The sequence below is a fragment of the Hoplias malabaricus genome, chromosome 9 (genome assembly GCF_029633855.1).
Source record: "Hoplias malabaricus isolate fHopMal1 chromosome 9, fHopMal1.hap1, whole genome shotgun sequence".
In the NCBI taxonomy this organism is placed as follows: domain Eukaryota; kingdom Metazoa; phylum Chordata; class Actinopteri; order Characiformes; family Erythrinidae; genus Hoplias; species Hoplias malabaricus.
The window spans coordinates 27,010,785-27,033,788 of record NC_089808.1 but is presented as its reverse complement, the minus strand read 5'-3'; the positions used below and the strand labels follow the sequence as shown (position 1 = coordinate 27,033,788).

Here is a 23,004-nt window from a genome sequence, read left to right as displayed (position 1 = left end):
GGTGTCACACACATGAATATGGCCTTTTTTGTTATGCATAGTAGAAAATTTACTCACATTTACTTGCCGACCGAAGTGGAGTTTAAAGTAACTAATTAGTGTGTGGGGTTTGCATATGAGCAGCTCATGAATGGTTAACAGGCTGTAATATATTATTAGTTCTGAGTATTTTAGGAGCTGTGAATTATTAACTCCCTCCCACATGGACCTGGAAAAGACACTTCACTCATTATGACATTTAAAGCACACATCTCAGCGCTATAAATATAGGTCTTGTATTAAAGTAAAAATAGATGGAGTCAAATAGTTTATCACATTATGACGCTTCTTTTTTTATATATTGCCACCAAAACCTACATAGGGATTTTTACTGCTATTTTTTTATTACTTATCACAGTCTTCAAAAACATAAAGGTTATTTTAAATTATTGCATACAATAAAGTTATTTTTCTGAAATGGTACTGTGGTGGGGTTGCAGAGTAAAAATTAAACACAAACACAGTGAAATAAGTCATTCTTTCATATTAAGTCTGAACAAACACATGAAAAACCTGAGCACTATGTCCTTTGGCAGATACACTACAGATATCAATGACACCAGCTTACACCTGTGGTCTCAGCATCTAAGAAACTCTTTATTTTTCTTCTTATTCATGTCACAATTCCCACATCAGTCTCCTCAAGTTAAATAAAAGAAACAAACCCACAATAATCCCATAAAATATGTTAATGTTTCCAAATGTTGAAAGGTTGTAAATAACCTGGAAAAACTGCGATTGTTTTGATTTGGGCTTAAGATTAACTTCCATAAACAAAAAAGTTTTCAAATCACCTTGTGAGATTTTGAGAAATTACTATGGCTGGTATTATTGTATGACCCCTGGCAAATATTACAGAAACACCACATTTAGAGGATGTTCATTCAGCTTTTTTTTTCTTTGTGGAAGATGTGACTTAAAAGCATTTTTGTGCAGTAGTTAAATATTTTGACTTTGAGAAACATTACAATAAAGATTTTTTTTTATTATTTTTTATACACATTTTGGAATCAATCAAATATAAAGCTAAAACGGAGTGTTTAAAGACCTTAAGATTTTGTACTTGGCTGACTGAATAAAAACATTGCCACAAATTATTGAAACTATTTAAGCATTACAAAAAAAAAAAAAAAACAGTAGTTATTCAGAGTCAGCTGTGTCTAATCTTGCTCCAAGTATAAACAAAATGGGAATGTTTAAAAAAAAAAAAAGACAGGGTTTACCAAGAAATACGTCAAAGATTCAGGATAGAAAACTCAAAGCATTAAGCCTTGAATTTAGAAAATGCACCATAAAAAAAATGAAAGCAAAGGGACAAAAACAGGGTTTAATGTTAATGACAGAACTGTAAAAAAAAAATAAAAATAAAGTCGTTATTCACATTTTATATGTTGTATTACAAAAGGGACCAATAGAACATCGAAAATCAAACCATTTCCAAATGAACAAAACTTCTGTATATTTTTCTTCATGTCTCATATAGCCACTGTTTCAGATATTAATATTATTAATATTATGTTCTTATGACTATGAGCATATGTATCTGGAAACCCAATGTGTACAGCATTCTGAAATGTTCCCAGGCCTCGGTTAGATCACCTTAGTTTTGCATCTCTTAGTATTTTCAGGTCAATAACTCTCATGGGCCCATATAAATCAAATGCAATTATAACAGTATAATAATTAGCCATATAAATAACCTTTTTTTACATTCTACTATTAAAATCTGATTGAAATGTAGATGCAGTCATTCCATTTGTAACTTCAGGCAGTTGTGAAGGGAAGGGTTTTCTGTTGAAGGAGATATAGCTGGTGTGTTTTTTCTTTCCCAGGGAAACATTCTAGACATATAAGACATCAAACATGAACCCGGCACTTCCAATTTTGAAGAGGGTCAGAGTGTGTTTCAAACAAGTCAGTCCTTTTCTTCCAGGAGTTGAAGAAGCTAGAGAAGCAAGATTTTGAGGTCACTCTATGTTTTTTTGCTGACATTCATGGCAAATGTTGACAGTTATATGAACACTTCAACATAACCCAGTGATATTCAAGCAAAATCCTTCCAGAAATATTAGTAGAGGTCTACAGCACACAAAGACATCATGAACCTTTTCACTTCATCAGACCATAGACTCAAAATAGTCTACACAACCTGAAGAATAAAGAACACAGTGTTATAAATTAAGGTATTCCAAGTCTTTGCTCCTGGACACTGGTAGGTAAATTAGATATTTATTGGCATTTGACATATCAACTACCACTGATTACGCAGTCCAGGACCAGAAGACAGATTCTGAATTTGAAGACCTCATAGATGAACCCCCGTTTGTACGCTCAGAATCTTTCAACTGAGTGGTTGAGGAATTCTTCATGGCAGTGGTTCTCAAATCACTCCTCAGGGACCTCCAAGCAGTATATATTTTTGCTGTGAGTGGAATGTCTGGAGGTGCCTTAGGACTGGATTTAGAGCCACTGCCTTAGGGAACCAAAAGTGGTTGGTCTACGTGCCGAAGAAGAATTTGTTATTTTTATTTTAAGAGTGCAGATAAAGTGCAGACATATTTGTATTGTTGAGTCCATAATAACATTTGGAAAATAAGGCTCTCCCTCAGGTGGTTAACATGATCAAAGGCACACAAGCACCATAAAGGGACAGAAGAGGCCACATTCTGAGATGGAAAGGTGACAGAAACCTTAAATTCCTCAGGATTATATCACTTACTAGCCATTTGGTCATTCTCCTCCAGAACTGTGTAATGCATAGTAGTGATTTGAAAAGGCTTCACTTGTACTGAAGCTGGCTTGAGTGTCCTGCCGGTCCGGTAGTTCCACTGTGAAATAGCTCAGATTATTGGGAATTTATAAACTACCAAAAGTAAGGCATATTGTAGTAGTAGAGACTAAATACATAAAAATATGAGAAATGTTCACAACGTAACAGTCCACCAGTCTAGTTTTCATACTGAAAATTCATTCAGTGCTCACTGATTGGCAAAATATATCCATTTTAAACGAAAAGCATACATCCCATTCATAAAAAAAATCTACCAAATCCATAGTCTATTCTTCTTTGTAAACACACAGCAGGCGATGATGACGTTTAGAATTCAGTTAAAAAGTGTTGTTTTCAGTCATAAAAAAGCCTCAGAAAAGACTTTGTGAATGTTTATATTATGAAAATATAATTTTGGCTATGTTCAATATACAGGTGAGAACTTGGTGAGCAGTATCAATGTCCACCCCAAGCTTCATGGCTATCGATCAGTTCTCACTCACACTCTTCTCCTTCAGTGGCCGCCTCCAAGGCAGCAAGTGCTTCAGCCACCATCGAGTCTGTTACACTTATAACATCCTCAGTTTCTTTGTCACGTTTCCCCTCTCTCCTGGAAAGCGAGGGATCTTCCTCTATGCTGTCCCCCACAAACAGCTTGGTGTCAGCTGAGGAGAGGCTGGTGCTACTAGTGTGAATGTCCACTGATATCACACTCTCTTCATCAGCTGTGTCCACAACATATTCTGAGCTCCCAGCTGTCTTCAGTCTCCGAGTGTCGTCTTCCTCTTCCTCCTGTCCACACAGGTAGCCCTCTGACCCATCGTTGCCATCCATCATTCCTCCATTCCCGAGGCCTGAGTCTCTGAACCTCTCTGTACGTTTACTGGGTTCTGTTCCCAGCATTGTTATGCTGTTTATCGGTGGGGCAGTAGGAACAGAAGTAGTAGTTTTAATGGGGGACCCTTCTCCCTCAGGCTGTAGAATATACAGGGTAGCGTCACCTCCTGTTGCCTGAGGCGGGCTGGATCTAGCCTGGTTACTAACATGGAGACGGTTTATGTGATTGTTGTCAATGTCTAGTTTGGTAGGGCTGGTGCTGCTGGTGAAGCCCAGGTTGTGGAAACCTTGCTTCTTGGGGTTGACCTCTTCTGGTAGTCTGTGACATTGGTAAGGGGGAACTAAGGAGTTAAAGGACTGGTCCTGCTTGTGTCCATGGGCCTCTACAGGAACCGAGGGATCATAGATGTAACTGCAAAAGAGTGAGACTTAGAATCAGAATTACTTTATTGGCCACTGTGCTTGCACACAGAGGAATTTGTTCTCTGCATTTAACCCAATCCGTGCAGCGAAACACATTTACACACACACAAACATTCGTGAACACTAGGGGGCAGTGAGCACACATATGGCTGGAGTGGTGGCCAGCCCTAGCCACGGAGCCCGGGGAGCAGTTGGGGGTCAAGGGCACTTCAGTCATGACCTGTCAGCTCTGGGGATTGAGCCGGCAGCCTTCCGGTTACAAACCCAGTTACTTACCCACGGCAATTCTGTAACTTCACATAATTTCTATAACTCCTAGGCTTACTACATCCTCAGGCTTCTTATTCTGTGTCAACATGGGCTAAAATTGTGTCCCATTGGCAAGTCTTGGCTGTTTAAGCAGTTACACAACAAACTAAAGCAAAGCAAAAAAAGAATATGCACAGTGTTATATATAAGAATGTCTTATTCTAATATAAACTCAAATGCCAGAAATACACTTCATGTGCTCAGACATTGACCTCTGTTTTGCTAGGCAACACTAATGCATCATGAATCCTCAGATTTCTCCACAAACCAAATATACTGTTTCAGGATTCAGAACTATTTTTAAATGTTTTTTTAATGCACATATTGCATATACAGTGGAATATCAATTAAAAATGCATTGTTTTTTTGTATTATTCCAGATATATTTGGATGCCTCAATTTATGCATCATTCTCATCACTGCAGTGACATGTGGTGGTGGTGTTAGTGTGTGTTGCATTCATATGCGTCGATCAGTTTTACACACTGACCGCTCCCTGTCCAATCTATTGGAAACATCTACATTACCAGTAAAATATTTGGACACACCCTCTCTGGAAGGGTTTCTTTTGTTTTGGGTCATTTTCCACATATTTTGAATGTACATTACCAGTCAAAAGTTTGGACATCATCTCGTTTTTTCTTTGTTTTATACTATTTTCTACATTTAAATTAATTAAAACTATGAAGGAACACATATGCAATTATGTAGTAGACAAAAAAAGTGTTACACAAACCAGAATATGTTTTATACTTTAGATCCTTCAAAGTAGCCACCTTTTGCATTGATGGCAACTTTGCACACTCCTGGCGTTCTCTCATTCTGATTCATGAGGTCGTCACCTGGAATGGTTTCAGTGAACAGATGAGGCCTTGACAAGAGTTAATTTGTAGAACTGCTCACCTTCTTAATGTGTTTGAGACCATACCTTGTGTTGTGCAGAGGCAGGGGCTGGTACACAGTTCTATAAAGTGAATAGCCCTATTCCACCAAAGAGTAATGAGATGTGTCCAATCTTTTGACTGGTACTGTGTCTTGTTTCACCCTTCATATAAAAAGTCAGAAACAGGAGCTCATCTATTGTTGCAATTTGCCCATTATCAGTGGTCACTGGATGCAGCAAAATGACACTGTTGGCTGAATATTGTTTGTTGGTGGACTATTCTCAGTCCAGCAATGACACTGAGGTGTTTAAAAACTCCAGCAGCACTGCTGTGTCTGACCCACTCATACCAAAACAACATGCACTAGCATCAACCACACAAATACCAACTCTGTGGTAGCCCTATGAGGGCCCCGACCTTTGACCAAGAAGTTGAAAGCGGACTAAAATATGCAGAGCTTCAGATAAACTACATTCTGTAATTGTAGAACTACAAAAGTACACCTCTATGGTAATAGGGTTGATTAAACCAACAATGAATGTAGAAACAAGGTCATTTTAATGTTTTGGCTGTACAGTGTGTTTAGAGAGGACAGACAAAGACTAACCACTGTCGCTTCAAACAAAAAGCAAGCTATTTGCCTCTTTTACAACTTGATATGTCAAGCCAGACTATTTGACTGCAACCTGAATTTGCATTAGGCAGGTTTGCATTATGCAATTTGTGACGCACTAGTGCTCGGTGCAATGAGTTGACAAGTGTGATCTGAGGGCTATAAATGTGTAGGTGTTTTAGTATTTGCTGTGACTGTGTTTACAATGACATTTAAGATGCAGAATTCTCACAACGTATTTTTAATCCTCTAATAAGGAATATGCCTCCAGTCATGTGTCTGAATAGCACAGAAAGCCACCTGTTAATAGACAGCTCATGGATTGAGGGCTGGGAGATGAGGACAACACTGAAGAGCATGAAATACAGGGGTCTCAGGGTTTTTGTGAGTGTGTGTGTGTGTCTTTTGCAGCAGGGTCTGTGTATATTTATGGATGGTTGTATAGGCTGTCAGACATTTCCAGCAGTTCCTTCTGCCCTCCACCAACCCTAAACCCACATTAGCACCCAGGGGAGTGAGGGAAGGAGAGGGAGAAAGAGATATACCACAGAGTTCGACACAGCAGGCCACAGCTGGAGGGTGAAGACACCCAACAAAGCCAACGTCACTCTGTTGATCTCCACATCTCCACATATGCATATCTGCCTGTTAGTTATGTATTATATATTTCTGTTTTTATATGATTTTGTAGTCAGAGGACCCAACTCATAATCTGTACTAGAAGGTATGCAATTCAGCTGCTATTCATTTACAAAAGTTCCAATCAAAACCCATTACTAATTTTTCACAAGGTAAAGTGTGTCCATTGAAACTGAATTTGATTAAAAAATGTAGGTGTTAAAAAAAACTGGGACTCCTAAAAATTATGCAAGACCTGGCAGACCACTACAACAGTCATCACCAATAGGCCTTAGCAATAAAATAATAGCAATTACCTCATGATAAATACACCATCAATAACTTTAAGAAAATGTTAGATATAAAGGTTGATAGTGTCACCTGATAGCATTAAACGTGAACCATCAGGAAAGCACATAAATACAGTGTTTTGTCCAAATGGACTCCCACCCTGGCTCTTTAACACTGGATATCAGATCCCTTCATAATGGATCATGCAAAATTCAACTGTGTGGAATGTGAAAGGGGAGTGCAGAACGTACACTATCCCAACTAAGAGTAGGAATATCGTGCTGCTCACTAATCCATTCGTACTGAATAAAATCCAGAAAATCTGTCAGTACTGCAGTGTTGTTGATTACACCTGATATTACACAGAGGCCACCACACTGTGCTACACACTAAATAATGTCATTGAAGTGTTTTTACCTTGCAGTGTTGAGCACAGTGGTATGATTTTGAGCTTCAAAGCGTTAACGGATTAGCACGAACTAGCAACATAAACACAAACATAATGATTATACAGTCTCCTGACAGACTGTTTGTTTACAGCTAGTGTGGAAGAAATGGTCATGAAATGGCTCTACTTGTGTGTAGACATGTAAATGTAGCGGTTTTAGTCTCAGGAGCTGAGCCTGCCACTGACCTGTTGTGATGTTTATGTTTTATGAACATATTAATGACACAGGACACGTCATATTTCTATTGCAAGAGTTAAAACAAACCCATAGAAGCTTCTGCAGGACTTCCGTAGTGAAAAGACGGCTCAACACTGAAAGCATGTTGGTTTTTACATACATAAAAATAATCTTTGAATATCAAACAAAGCAGCTGCGGTTTTTCAGTTCAGAGCCATTTATTTCCCTAAAGTAAAAAATTAATTGTTTCTGCATGACATATTTTGACAGTGAAGCATCTCTGAACTGGATACGCAGTTACAGACAATGAATTAATTAATTAATGAATGAATGCATTATAAAATGAAGGGTGGCCTTTTGCATGTATTATACGCCTTGATTTACACAACTTCCACAGTTGTGTCAAATGTACTCAACCAGTCAAATCATGTTTGGTGACCCAATGTTGCGGCATTAATTTTGCAAGTAACTGAACCGTATAGGCACCAGCTTAATATTGTGTAAACTGCATGTCTAAATCATCCCACACTTCTCTCAATCTTCGCTGGATAATTAAGACATCTCAAATACCTTCACTTATAGTGCATTTCTGTAAATAACAGTGTTTTATAGCATCAGAATGTACATAAACAAGTCTTTGTACTTTTAGAGAAAAAGGGTACGGTAGAGGAACATTATTGTCCCTAAAGGTACAAAGAGTGTAAATGTACTTTTAAAGGTACAACAGTGGTTTTAGAGTTCAGTTGTGCTCCCTAAAGGTACATTAAGTTTTCTTCTCCAGAAATAGAGGTGAATATTTGTAATCTTTCTTTATAGATCTGTGAAAAAAAAATAAAAAAATAAAAATTATATAATTCCTGGAGATTAAATCAAGCATATGAAATCAAGCAACACAATTTAAAAAGCTTCAATTATGATTGAATATGGTACAATTATGTTCCTAACATAATTCCTAACTGAAGGTACAGAAATGTACTCTTGAAAAAACTACCCCAGGTAGAGAAAATGGTAACACCACAGACACAGTTTTCTGACGGTGTATGTTTATTAAATAATTTGTCAGGGATATAGAGGTTATAAACGTCAAAAATGTGTTCAAATGTGCTTTTCAATTTCTCCAGATGACTGACACACATAAAAGCAACATATTTGCTGCCTAATCTTGCATCAACTGTGTTTGTTATGATCATATGAAAATTGTATTATTTCTATAATGCACTAGTCTGGGGAAGCTCTAGATTTTTTGTTTTTTGGAAATACACTGTCATATATTATTGCCAACTCTTTAGTGTACTTTTGTTCAGTCCATTAAAATGAAAGCTGCTGACCCACACCCAAGTATTACAAATAGATGAACATTAAATATAATTACACAGAACTCCAGCTGCTAAAAAGTTGGGTTTCACCATTAAGAGCAAAATGGCAAACTAACTAATGGCACTCTTACTGTAAAACGCATGTGAGCTCTCAATGTTAAAGTAGCAATCTTTAGGATGGTTACTGTACTTAGTCATAAAATGTCCAGGGTGTGTGCACATAGATTAAGGAAACAGTCAAAGCTAAAACACTGCTGCCTCTCATAGCATTTCTAAAGCAGTTTGAGAAGTGCCCACTTCAGTCCACTGTGTGGCCAGATCTACAAACAGTGTCTTGCAGCCGTGAAATGACAAACTGAACAGAGTTGATGTTATATTTTACCAGACCCAAAAAGACCAATTGAACTTCTAAAAATCTCCATGACCAGAGATGGAGAAAATGAGAGGAAATATTGGCTTTGTGTTTGAAATTAGAGGCAGTTTACAAGCAACAACACTAGAAAAAAACAGAGCCAGAGCTGACTAATTTCCCCCTGAACAGGTAACAGCAAATAATTTATATAATATATATATAGACACCTATGTTTAAATTAAAAGGAGTAAACGCCATGGGTTGTGTGTTTTATATAAAGAAAGTGAGGCATAGTGACGCTTGAAAGGTGACAGGTTTTATATGAAGAAGGTGAATAACAACATGATAGAGAGGTGTAAATATCATTGTATGTTTGTTTGTTTAAAATTCTGAATAAGAAGCAGGGATCTGCCTCTTAAAGTGACATCCGTGGTTGAAGGGACTATAACATCAGCCTGGTCTAGTTTAAAGTTTTAAGATGGTTTAGACAGTAAATTCTTGTAAATGTAGGGAAAACGGCAGTGACTCTTTATTTTATTTTATTTGCCCTCCACTTAAGGAGCCTAGGTAAATGTTTAGTGAATTCACATACAATTGGTTTGTGTGATTTAAACAAATAAAGAAGAATAACAGTTGCTTCAAAAATTGCAAAATCTATAGTGCTAGATTCAGCTCTTAAGGTAGAACAGATCATTCAGGAATCTGGTGAATAACACCAATAAGACTCAAACAGACATATACAAGATGGAACAAAATATTTCAGTATGAAAATTGTGGATAAGATCTGCCTCCTAAATGACGTTTTTGGTGTAAGGGAAAATCCGTAAGTAACACCAGCCTTGTCTAGTCTAAATATTTAATGTGGATTTGGACAGTAAAGTCTTGCAAATGCAAGAAAATGGTGGCCACATGTTCACTTTTTTGTGTAGGTAGATGTTTTTAGTGAAATGATGAACACTTCTCTGTGTAAATATGTTGATTATGGCCCTAGCTGTTACAGTCCAACTTCTTAAACTTATCTCTTGCTTGTTTGTTCAGTTTTCCCTCAAACTGGCAACCTGGTCACCTTCATGTCTGGGCAGTCAGCTCTCTCCACTGTTTTGAAACTGTATTATAGTCTCAATTTTAAATGCTTGGTGTCAGTATTACAGATGGCTCCTTTAAAGAGAGAATGAATCATGATTACGTAAAAGTCCCAAACTTTTAATTTTGGGAACAGTAACGGAAGAAAGTAAGAAGTGGAATTTTAATTTGGATATCCCCAGACAATTTCCACCTCATGATGTATAGAGTTGTACCAAACCCTGTAGATTTGAGAACTACAATGGAAAACATTGCTGACACAATATGCAGATATTGTACCAGCCAATACAATACGGTTCAGCCAATACTAAAGGCATTTAGATCAACATTTGGGAAAACAAAGGATAAGCAGAGTAACAACATTTTTACTCTGGTTATGTGTGTGTGTGTGTGTGTGTGTGTGTGTGTGTGCGTGCGTGCGTATGTGTGTGTTTGCTCACATGCATGTGTAGTATTTGCACATGAGTGTGTATATTGCGCCAGCTCAAGCTAAGCTGAGAAATTTGACACTGTGAGTAATTAGGTGGCAGTTTCAGCATGTGTGCGTGTGTGTGTCCACTGCATTATGCATATTTTCCACCAAGCTTTGCAAACAATGAAACTTTACAATTCATAGCACTAAAGCCAAACTTAATTTTCCCTGATTTAGACGGAGCCAAATACACTTGAGGATCAGGCTGATTTCAGTTTTCCCCCCACTGTTTCAAGTGTAGTGTTTAAGGGTACTGATGTCTAATTTACTGCCTAAACAAGCTGACTGAGCAGTCAAATGTCTGGATGGATTTTAGACATGTCTGAAATTTAAGCTACTTGCCAGGCAATTTGAGAAGTCTCTTGAACGGATTCCACAAATTCACATGCAAAATACACACACCCACATAAGAACTACGTCTTTTACCCAGATGAACAAATGTAGGCTAAAGATATGGAGGGAAAAATAGTTCAAATTTGTTATAACAAAGTCTATTGATGTCAAATTCTGTCTGACAATATCATTACAGGGTATGAAAATAAATATTATTGTTTAAAACTCTCTATAAAAAGTTCCCCTCAACACTTTAGTGTACAGCATATTGTTTTTAATTCAGCAGCTTTATTCTAAATTGTCTATTCACTGAACTGTAGGTGTTGTAGTGTATATGTAATATGTAATGCAAGTACTCTTGCTGCAGTGTCAACAAACAAGATGGCTTACCACACTTGCAGAGGAAGACACTACGCAGACCAATAAACCTGACCTGGCAATGTTCATTATTAGGGGTGTAAGAAAATAGCGAAAGACTTGAGTATCGAAAAATTATGTTTTTAAATACTGTGTTGATTCTCAAAAACACAGTATGAAGTTAAATTAAAGCTTTAGCTGCAAAGATTTGTGGCAGGGGTTCACTTTGTGTTGTGTTTAAACTCTCGACCTCTAGAGTGTAATGTTGCCATTAGACTTTTCCACCCCATTTGTAAACAAGTAATTTAAGGGCTCACTGCTAATGTTAGCATTAGCAAACCTATCCAATGGCATTGCCCAAATGTGTCTAAATTCAAAAGACCTAGACCAGCTCCCACAGTGTACAGAGCTAAGTTTGGGCTTATTTTGGATTCCACAACAAAGAAGGCAATACAAACTACACACATGATGATGCAAGGGACACCAAGTGTGGAGTGACACAACATGAGAGCAGGGAGGACAAAGGTTCCAGAATGTCTAGACCAGAGGCATTAATTCAATGACATCTTCGGTTGGTCATCTGGATGATTTGGGTGGGCTAACAACAGAGGCGGAGTTAGTTGAAACCAGTGGGCTGCAGTTATTCTGTAAATTACAGTACCTCTCCAAGCAAAACAATTCAGTTCAAACTGGGCTTAGGAGTCTGCAGTAGTCAATTCTCTTTTCTCTCTGGTTGCACAACATGTTTTTCATACTTCACTGAGAAATAACCACATACCAAAGAAGTACTGCTGTTTGACAATGCCAATTAAAGCTTCTGAGTACAGAGCTACTCTTCTACTCTGTTTGGAACAACCCACATAAATAACATTTTTCATAACTTCAAAATAAAGCCAGGTACAGCTGAAATATTTTCACATTTATTGTCTGGCACTTTTCAACATTTAATGTGGCCAAGAACCTACTACTGCAAAGAAAAGAAATGTGACTGGCACGCAAAAGGACAAATCACAGGTCTGCAATTCTGGTATGATATGTAGAAGGGAGCAGTCTTTATGAATCATGTTGGACCAGTACCAGTGCTAGTACAAACAATACATGGAAGTATGTATGCACAGATATAAGGGTAGCCAATTAGAATGCAATTGACAGAATCCTGACAGCGAGGCCAGTTTGGTGCTCTGAAATGTTCAGACTCTCTATATGTGGGTGGAGCAGGTGTGGCTGAGACTACATAATTACATCAGGTGGAACATGGCTTTTAAGATTTGCAACCAATACCGAGCAATCAATGCTTGAAGAGTAGTTTGGTCAGTCTGTACAGGGATTCTAATTTGGCCACCTAAGCTCAATGCAAATAAATCCTGACAATCCAATGTGCTCGAAAGTCTCAACATTACATTAAGGTCATGTCCTTAAATGCTTCTCTTTTTAAATTAATGATAGAAATATCCTTGTTGACACCTATACTGATTATGAGCCCTTAATAACAATGTTTTTTTTTTTTAATGAACCCTCTCTACAGACAGAAAAAGGGTGGTTAATTCAGGGACTACAAAACAATTACATCCCTTATCTCATGTGAGATGCCCATTATAAATAATGTACAAATATTAAATAAGAACTTTCAGAAATATCGTTTGAAGCATTTTGATTGTAAAGTCACTGATTGATCCTGTAAGGCATATACAAACAAGAGAAAAGACAAGAAATTCAGATTAACCATTGTTGTTGTACATTTAAAAAAATAAAATAAAAAAATCAATGGCACTGCAAGTAAATGTTTTAAAAACATAGACAACTTCAAAACTGATATTTTATTGAACAGAATTTCACAGCCCCTTTTTTCTTCTCCCCGCGACTCTATGACCAATGTGACATTTATAAAATCTGCAGGACAGTGAGAGGTTTCGTCACACTTCTGAAGTGGCAGTAATCAGGAATTCTGTTTGTCTGGACTTACCTTTTTATCATCCTACAGCATCTGCACCCCATCTGGGAAGCTGGACAGTGGGGCTGAAAAAACACAGAAAAGGATCTCTGTTGAATTGGGTGTAGGCTAAAAATAAATAAAAAATGACAAAATTGCCACATAAATGATTGTGTGGGTTAGGCATGTCGTTTGGCTTGAATATAGTATCAGTGATGTTTTTTTTTTCTTTTTTATTAAGTAAGCTGACATCCCCTCAACCTAACCACTGCAGCAATGCATAAGCAGCCTCTGTAGGAGCATTGTCACCATCATATAATCCTCATAGCTCCAAGCTAGAAATAAAGAAGACAATCCCCACCCAGCGCATCTAACCTTTCAGTAACATTATTTTTGGTCTTGGAGAGAAAACTGGGTTGAAAGAAATATGCCCTATATTGATTTGACATATGGCTCTGACATATCAAACTGTCCAGTAGCGGTCAGAGCTGGAATCTCTCGAGTGGAGAGAGACAAACACGTGTCTGTGACATTCCAGATAGTTCCCCACAACGTCCAGCCCAATAAGCGTTGTTATCAATACGTGGTTATTGAGTGAGAATCTGTGCAGATGCGCTGACCTTTCCTCTACCTGCAGTGTTGCCATTTCTTCTGCTCTTTATGGCCAAATGACTGGTAAATAATTGATGGGGAAGTCTGGGAAAGCGTCTGTCTAATAGAGCAAGGACACACTCCTCCACCCCTACCTTTCCTTTTTTCCCACCTTCCCGACGAACACAAAGAGGAAGAGAAAGACAGAAAAAAGAAAAATGGAACTGCTACATGTCCTCATTTTTCTTCATCATTCTGTTATTCACATCATGAAATTAAACCTGTATTCACATTCACATCTAAATGCCCATGATTCATTTTGATGGTTAAATATGTTTTATTAACACAAATAATAAAGGTGTAAAATGCAGCGATAAGTTATGAATAAAATTGCTGTCCACTAAATGGACAGAGCCCTGTGAAGGACTGGCGCCCCCTCCAGGGTGTATTCCCCGCCTTGCGGCCAATGATTCCAGGTAGGCTCTGGACCCACCGCGACTCTGAATTGGATACGGGTTACAGATAATGAATGAATGAATGAATGGACAGAATTATCACTACTAGTGCTCGAATAATCTACACATGTATTTGTTATACACTGGTTTTGACTTCAGCATTCAAAACCTTCATTTTTTAAAACAGAAATAAAAAAATGTTACCTAAAACAAATTTTAGCTTTAAAATTTAAAAGCCTTTAAGTAGAAGAGTGGCTTTAAATACATGTTACAAAAATGTTACAAATTAAAAATAAAATCTGTTTAACTGAATGTATTAATTATCCATGTCAACCATCGACTCCCAGTTTCCACAGACCCTTCAGACCCACAATGTACTCTTTTTTCCCTCCATAATATGTGCCTTTAAAGAACTATTTTTCAAATGTACTTTCAAAAATATGTGAGTGTGAAGAACCCATTCCACATTATTTAATTTAATGTGAGTGATTTAGGAATAACCAGTCATTTGGTTATTAGTGTGATATGATATAATGCCACTGTCTCGCTGACACAAAAGTAAGCCTTATTTTAATCTGGATACAGCCCAGTTTAAGAAACATGATTCCCCACAACTGTCTCTCTATGCCAATGGCAAATTTTTGGTGCCTCCACGTCATTATGTCTACAAAGCGCACACATCACAATAGAGAGAAACACACAGACAAGGGGAGGGGAAAGAAACTGGTTAAGCTGCTTTAAATTATATTGAAAAACACACTGCATCCCATCTAACAGTTTCATTAGAAATACATCAAAACATATTCCGTAACTAGTTACATTTAAACAGTTATACAAACTGTTTAATTCCAGGTAAATGCAGATGAATTTGTATTATCCAAGTATTTTCAAATGACCAAACATTACTGTGAAAGTCCATATAGGAAGGTACAAGGTATTTAAGATTAGACATTCCAATCGGATGCTAAATCAAAAACCATTTAGAGTTGAAATGAATATCTCTTTACAATGGCACCAGTAAAGGTGTGGGGTTTATTAGGCAGCAAGTGAATAGTCAGTTCTTGACGTGGACATGTTTGAAGCAGGAAAAAAGGGCGAGCATAAGGATTTGAGAGACTTTTAATAGAGCCAAATTGTGATGGCTAGATGACTAGGTCAGAGCACTTCCAAAACTACAGAACTGCATGTATGAGTTATAAATAATGACCAATGTTAGGACAACAGCTGTACTGAAAGAGGATCATTCATATGGGGCATGAAGGAGGGCCTCTCTGATCCTATCACATAGAAGAGCACATGCTGAAAGTTATAGCTGTGATAGAATAGTGTCAGAACAGTGTATCACAGCTTGTTGCATATAGGACTTCTTGGGTGCCCATGCTGACCCCTGTGAAATGCTGGAAGCATCCAACTTGTGTCTTTGAGCCTCAAAATTGGATAATGGAGCATATGATGAGTAGGGTGCATGTGCGTCACACCTAGGGAAGAAATAACACCAGTATGTAACTATGGGAAGATGTCAAACTGGTTGAAAATTAATAAATGATTTGGACAGCATGCACCTGGCATTCCTATAGATGTAGTGATTTGTATGTCCTACTTAAACACCTTTCAAACCAAGTAAACCGCTTAAGGGCAACAATATTCCCTAACAGCAGTGGCCTCTCTCAGCAGGATGATGTGTATTTACATATGGCAATCTTTGTTCAGGAATGGTTTGAAGAACATGACAAAGAGTTCAAGGTGTTGACTTGACCACCAAATTGACCACCAACCATCTGTGAGATGTGCTGGGAAAACTAATCTGTTCCACGGAGGCCCTGCCTCACTTAAAAAAGGACTTAAAAATGCATGCAGGTAAGGTAGGATAAATCAAGATGTATATTTGTCAACAACAGGTCAGACCCATTTTAGCAGAATCAAACACAGGATGATAGGCATGTGGCATCACAATTATGGCTAAACTGATGGATACATAATGATTACATAAAAAGGGGAAAATCAAAGGAAAATAATTTTGGAAAAAAAATAAGTTTCCAAAACTGGGAGTTTAAAAATTCAAAACATACAGAGAAAACCAGGCTCCTAAAAGACAAGGTAGGTTCCATGTACAATGACAAAACTGCCAGAATCGGAGACTCTGCCAGAATCAGAGACAGGAGCAAATCAAGCTCCATTTTTGCTTCAAATCTATAACAGTTTTACAGGTGTTTCTGTTCATAATTGCAAAGAAATTAAGAAACCATACAAAGCTGCTGATGTTGTTATAACAGCTGACTGAGCAACTCATTTGGGAACACAAATGACACATGACAAACACAAATAATCAAATTATAAGACTATATTATAATACTGCAGATTAAATAATTAAATTAATTAAATAAAATAAAATAAACTGTGGACATAGTTTTAAAAAATCTGATGATATTTAGTTACTTGTATAATTTTCATACAAGTGATTTCCAAATGTTAATGTGGATGCTGAAAACTGACTTTATTTATTTATTTTTCGACAGAAATAGTTACTTTTCTTTTTCTGTTTGTTTCTTTTTATGTTGGCAATAGCACCTTCTCCACAACTGGTCATACCTCAATCTTCTTAAGTATAGCATTCCATGTTACACAAAGGGTGCATCAAATATAGAAGAACAGTGTGATATAACCTTCAGTTTCTATGCTGATAGATGCTGGATGTACTGAATAGAAAGTACACAGCTGTTTTACGTGTCACTTAGAATTTTTGTATATTTTTGAGCTGCTATGCTTATTCTTTGTTGCTATGCTTTGAAAAGGCACATTTAACTGAATACATTTTAAGAAAACAGTTCTTTTACTTGAGCATGTGTTCAGGATACTCTGCCTTCGACTGTAACTGTCTTTGGTAAAACTGAAAAATATTAACTATGATTCAATGGATACTGTAGGAAGCAAAACTATCTACATTTTAGAAAGGCTTCAGGTATCATCAGATTGCGTCATCTTCTTTACTTATATAACTGGGGGATTGAGACGGATTAGAAGATTACATATAAAAAGATCAAGGATTTCACACCATCTCCTGGGCCACTGTGGAAATTGAAATGCTCCATCTTGGAAAAAGGCAAGAGGTGAAGGAGAGAGATTGCTCAAGATTGCCAGCTCAAAGCACAGCAGATTGAAATTTGGAGCCTATAGCATTGGCAGTCATTCCTCCGTTGGAATTAATGGGCAAAGGGAATTTCTCATTTCGGCATAAGGCATGGCCCCCAGCACTGTGTTCTAGACGGCTTACTTAAAAAGAGACGAATGCTTCATATCCCGCTGCAGAATGAAGAGGGCTTTACCTTAGGCATTATTCTCTTCCTGGGGGAATTTCAAGTGCTCGCATACATACATGTGATATAAGGTTAGATACACATTTAATAATACATTCAATGCTTTTATCAATATTTATATAGCTAAACTCCCTCAAAAGCACACCTTAGTATCAACAAAGGCTAACATAAATGAATGTTATATTCAATTTGGTTTCAGTACACTTTCTTTTTAACTGTTTGCAGAGTAAAATAAGACTGGACAATGGTGGTCAATGCTTCAGCTGAATGTAAAATATATGTCGTGACTGGGTAATATACGCAAAGTGCTTAGTTTCAGGTTGTTCCAGAGGTAGTTGTTTAGGTCACTTTAAATTCATATTCTGTTTGTTGTTAGTGAGCCCTTAAAGAACCATGACGGTAGTTAATGAATAATATGCTTTAGCTGGAAAATCAGTGGAATTTTTAAGGGGCTGAAACATTAAGCACATATTCTGCCGGCAAATTTTATTATAATTTATTAAGCTGAAATTAAAAACTCTATTTAATGTAAGGGGGATTAATGCACTAGATGGCTACCAAGCAAATTTTCAAAGTTAAAATAACACATCTTTTTAAAATGTTTGTACTGTGTATGCATTGGAAAAAACAGGCCAGCAGTAAAGCTGGTAAAATACCTGTCGTTTGTGCTGTTAACGTTTAAATCTGATGTAATCTGTTGGATAATAATACTACTACAAGTAACCTATACATATTTTCAAGCTGTAAATCAAACGGATGTCTTGGTTAGAAGCTACCGACTGCCCATTTCTGAAGCTGAAAATCTTATCACCTGACTAAAAATGTCTTAATAATAAACCTAAATACAAATATTATACTATAGACTCATAAAAATCTGTTTCAGAGTTAAGAGTAGTTTTCGAGTGCTTCAATGTTTGAACATATATTCCTGAGGGACATCAGATTCAACTGAGAAATAAGCAAACTGGTCTGACATTTTTCTTTTAAGGTCTATTAGATATTTTCTTTGCTCACTCACCTATTTATCCCCTCAGTCTATTTCTCTCATTTCACTCTATGTATCTGTATGCATATATTTTCTTATCCAGCTTTACTGAGAGATGAGGGTGGTGTGGAAGTCATGGCCATTTACTGAACTGTTGAGGCAGTATAATGCTGTGTCAGATAGGTAGAGTAGGTGTGTTGCCCTGGAGTCTGTTGCTAAGGCCTTGTTTCATGGAGACTGAGCCTTACAGAGTGAGCCCTCTGGAGAGGGTCCACATCACTTAATTGGCCACTAAACACACAAAACAAAAGACGCTCATCAGTGGTGCTTCCTGCGTGCATCAGCTCAGTAGATAAACAAAGGGATCACTGTCCTTATCTGTCAAACTCAAGCTCACTGTGCTGTAATCTGGTTGGCATCAGTCAAAACATACAGGATGTTGCATATTTTATGGCATTACATTATGCTTTGGCTAACTGATGGACAAGTGTTTTAACACATTCAGAGCACTCAAGTCCAAGTGAAAATCGTCTCATTTGTCTCTGGTTCTAAGTGTGGAATGCACACATTCATACAGAGAGTAATCCCTGCCTCATTAGACTGAGTTTCCCACCTCTGCCACATAATTACTCCACTGTTTCTGAACACTTGTGTCATAATATCTCAGGAAGAAGTTTATATTTATTAAAAACTTAAATCCCACTTTAATTACATCCCCTGGTTTATTATTCATTAACAACATGTAAAATCCCCACAACATGTCATGAGGGGCTATTTATGATAATACTTTAATGATATTTTTTTTTTTACTTGGTAGTAGGGCTTCTTTATTTTACATACAGGAGACTGCTTTCTATCTACACTCTAAAAAGTAAAAGTCTCTTAACAGTTCTTAAGATGAATGCATTTACATAAATTGGCACAGGATCTTTACAGTATCTGAGTGGTTGTACTAAAAAAAAAAACTATTTCACATTCACACATCACATTTAATCAAAATATAACAATGGTGTAAAAAACATGCTGTGGACATTTCCTGAAGGAGGTTTGTCTATAGCAGGGGTCTTTAAACTACAGCCCACTGCTTTCATTTGACCGGCCCCTTTAACTATGGCAGCACACCACATGCTTTTATCAATAGGCCAAGGTCATAGAGTTGGGTAAATTTGTATCTTCCCTTTAATTAGGGAACATAATTGTACCTTTATTTACCTTATATTCATACACCCTATTTAATATCCAGGACTGATATTATGATTTTTTTTATATGCCACAGTTCTATAATTAAAGATTACAAACATTTCTCTCTCCTTCTATAGAAGAGAATTTAATGTACCTTTAGGGAACTTTTAAACACGGTTGTACCTTTAAAAGGTACATTTACACCGTTTGTAAACTGGCCCTTTGATTACAAATATAGAGGACCCCTGGTCTTTAGCCTTTCTCCACAGAACCCATTTTCAGCATCTTTATTTTTAAATGTGTGCTCCCTACATGCAGGCTGCTTTGCGTACTTCCAGTTCATGGAAGAGTTAATACATGATACATTAGCTGTTTATAATGTGAGACAATTCATGCATGTCTATGGTTATACAAAATATCACTGTGAGTTTACATCAGTATGCGTAAGTCTGGCTTTCTGTTTAATTTTCTTTGCCTTAAGACAAAAATATTGTCTAGTTCATTCTACGTCAGTGCAGTGCTGACTGGGACTTCATTTCCATTTGGATTTGCATTCTGGTTGTGTCATGTGCCAACAACATGCCTTTAAGAAGATCATATGATCAACAGCAGACTATAACATTAACAGGTTTAACATAAAAAGAGCACATATGATTACCACTGCCAGGATAATGTAGTAAAGGGAGGAAGAATATGAGAGATGGACAAAACAGATGTTACAAGCAGGCTTCATCATATGAAGATGATGCTGTAAACTGGGGTATTTTCTCTTTTGCCATCTCCATGTTTGAGAAGATTCAAATAATACATGAATAAACAAAAACCTTTTTTCTGAATTCCTCTGAATATCCTCAAGATAGTTATTGAAGGAAAGTGAGGGGGAAGTAAAAGAGAGGGAGAAAGAGTGCTGTTTGTTTTTGATAATGAATGTATGCTGGTAGTTGAAGAGAAACTAAAATGAATTTTCCTGAAAGTCTTGAAGTTTGTTTATCATCCCGACATGGAAAGTGTGATCACTCACTTCAAGAGCAGGCAAGAACAATCATTTTGCAGGTAAAATTTTGGACAGCGACAATCTAGATTTGCGGAGTCCTCAAAGGTTTTAAGAACGTCGGGTTTTGTGGAATAGTCTGAATGAATGACCTTAGACATTAAAGGTTATGGTACCAACTATGCCACATACTATGCCTCATTGGACAATTTTTAGTGATCTTAATACACATGTCCACTTCCATAAACAGTGTATGGTCGACTCTGCTCTTCAAAGCTCCCTAGTGACCACACCTTAGTATCTACAACACTGTAAACACAGTCTCCTACAGTAAACATGCTGGCAAACTGCATTTACCTGCTCAACCCCTAACCCGAACTGCAAATAAAAGCTTAATGCCCCTAACAGGCACAAGTAGGGGTGGGTGATATGGCATACATTTTATATGACTATATGTAAATATCTTTTTAAAAAACAATATATGAATTAAATACAGTAGTAGTGTAACATCTAGAAACAGCTACTGAAACCTTTGAATGCAATGTTATTCAACATTTCACATATTGCACTATATCTATTCGAACAGGACTTAAACAACATTCACGAACAGTGTTTAAACAGGAGGAATATACTCTTTTCAGAGAGTTCTAATTAAGCACATACACACCATGCCCACAAAAGCATTTTTTTAAATCACCTAATCCTTTAAAGTTACTGTAGGTTGTTTAATTTGTTTATGGATCACAGAATGCACGTATTCCTCAAGTTTAATGTTATCATCAACTGAATACTTGTCCATTCGTTGTTAAAGCAAGGTATTCAAATTACTATACATATATTACTAACATATATATTACATATACAGTCTTATGGCACTTCCAGGAGCTCACTTAGTCAAATTAAAATTGGTCCTAAAGCTAAGCCTTAGCCTGCACAGTAGCTGTTTAATTTGACAGGTTCACAAAAAACAACTTTTACGGGATTTAAATCTCAAAACCTCATGACGAATAAAAGGAAATAAACTCTAACTGCTCACTACGCCACCGGGGGTTTCCACAGGCTACGTTTCACCTGAACACCCAGGCTCTATTAGTCAAGAGCAGAACGAACCCTACACCCACCTGCTGCACCTTTGGGTAACTGAGCCTTACTCACAAGAACATAGAGGAAAAACTCCAAAAATCACCTCACACACACTTCTAACAATTCTAATGATGTAAGAATTTCACGAGGGAAACAACACCTCGATCAGTTATCAACAACTTCGGGAAAGCTCAAAGCCAACTCGACACAGGCGAATGCTTTGTTGCTGCTGCACTGAGCGGAAACATAATGACAACAGGTGAGAAGAGCTCGACGAGTCAATATTATATTCCCTTCTTTTAGCCTAACAACCTCTCAAGCCAGACAAGCCCTTAAAGTACGTTTAAACGCCGCAGCAGTAGTTAAAGACCTTCGGCAGTAGTTTACCTGTTATAGAGGCGGTGGTGAAGGTGTGGTTTGCCGCAGGTGCTGTCTTTTCAATGTTAACGTTAACACCGAGACATTCGCTACTTCTCGTCGTCCAGAGTTCAGTCTCCTGAGGTAAACAAACTCAGACAGACGCGAAGAAGTCCAAAGACTTCTCCGGGAAGTAAGGCGCATGGCAGTGAGTTTCTCTCTTCATAAACGGTCGCTTTTCCGGCTGTGTTTTCTACGGGTTTCGTACCCTTTGAGTATGAGGCGGGAAGATCCCGAGTGACTGCGCTCTCTCATTTCTCCTACACACACACACTGAGTCTCACACATTGAGCAGGAGTTCGTACTTTTCCCATTCACTGAGTCGTGAGGGCAGGTATTGTGTTTTTACACCTGTATTCAGACAAGCCCCTCCTCCTTTGTGGGGGCTGATACAAATAAGGGCAAAAACTTTTGATATAATGTAATTTTCTCGATATTGTAAAAAACGTTACCCGGTCTGCACTCAACAAACTGAAATATGACATACCGTTCTACAAATGTAAGTAAATGTAAAATACATTTTGAATTTAGCAGACTTCATCTTCTACAGCACACTTCTGTGTTGGTGTTAGATAACTTAAACATTATTTAAAACTAATTAGAGATCAGTATTTTGCCGGTTCTAGACCGCCTTACAATTAAATAACTGAAATAACTATTAAATTACTGGTAAAGTTTTTTAAGCATTATTGTTGGACACTATAAAACCGTATTTAAACCGTAGTTAAATTGA

The 23,004-nt window shown here is 37.3% G+C and overlaps 1 protein-coding gene across 1 annotated transcript; it reads right to left on the bottom strand.

The window, feature by feature from the left end:
* Positions 1-449: 449 nt before the first annotated feature.
* On the bottom strand, positions 450-22,549 carry zgc:194930 (uncharacterized protein LOC557813 homolog). Its single transcript, XM_066681611.1, has 3 exons — positions 22,242-22,549; positions 13,287-13,339; positions 450-4,058 (listed from the first exon to the last, which is right to left on the bottom strand). Exons 2-3 carry the CDS (start codon positions 13,316-13,318, stop codon positions 3,305-3,307), a joined length of 786 nt encoding a protein of 261 aa, XP_066537708.1. The 5' UTR covers positions 13,319-13,339; positions 22,242-22,549; the 3' UTR covers positions 450-3,304.
* Positions 22,550-23,004: the final 455 nt, after the last annotated feature.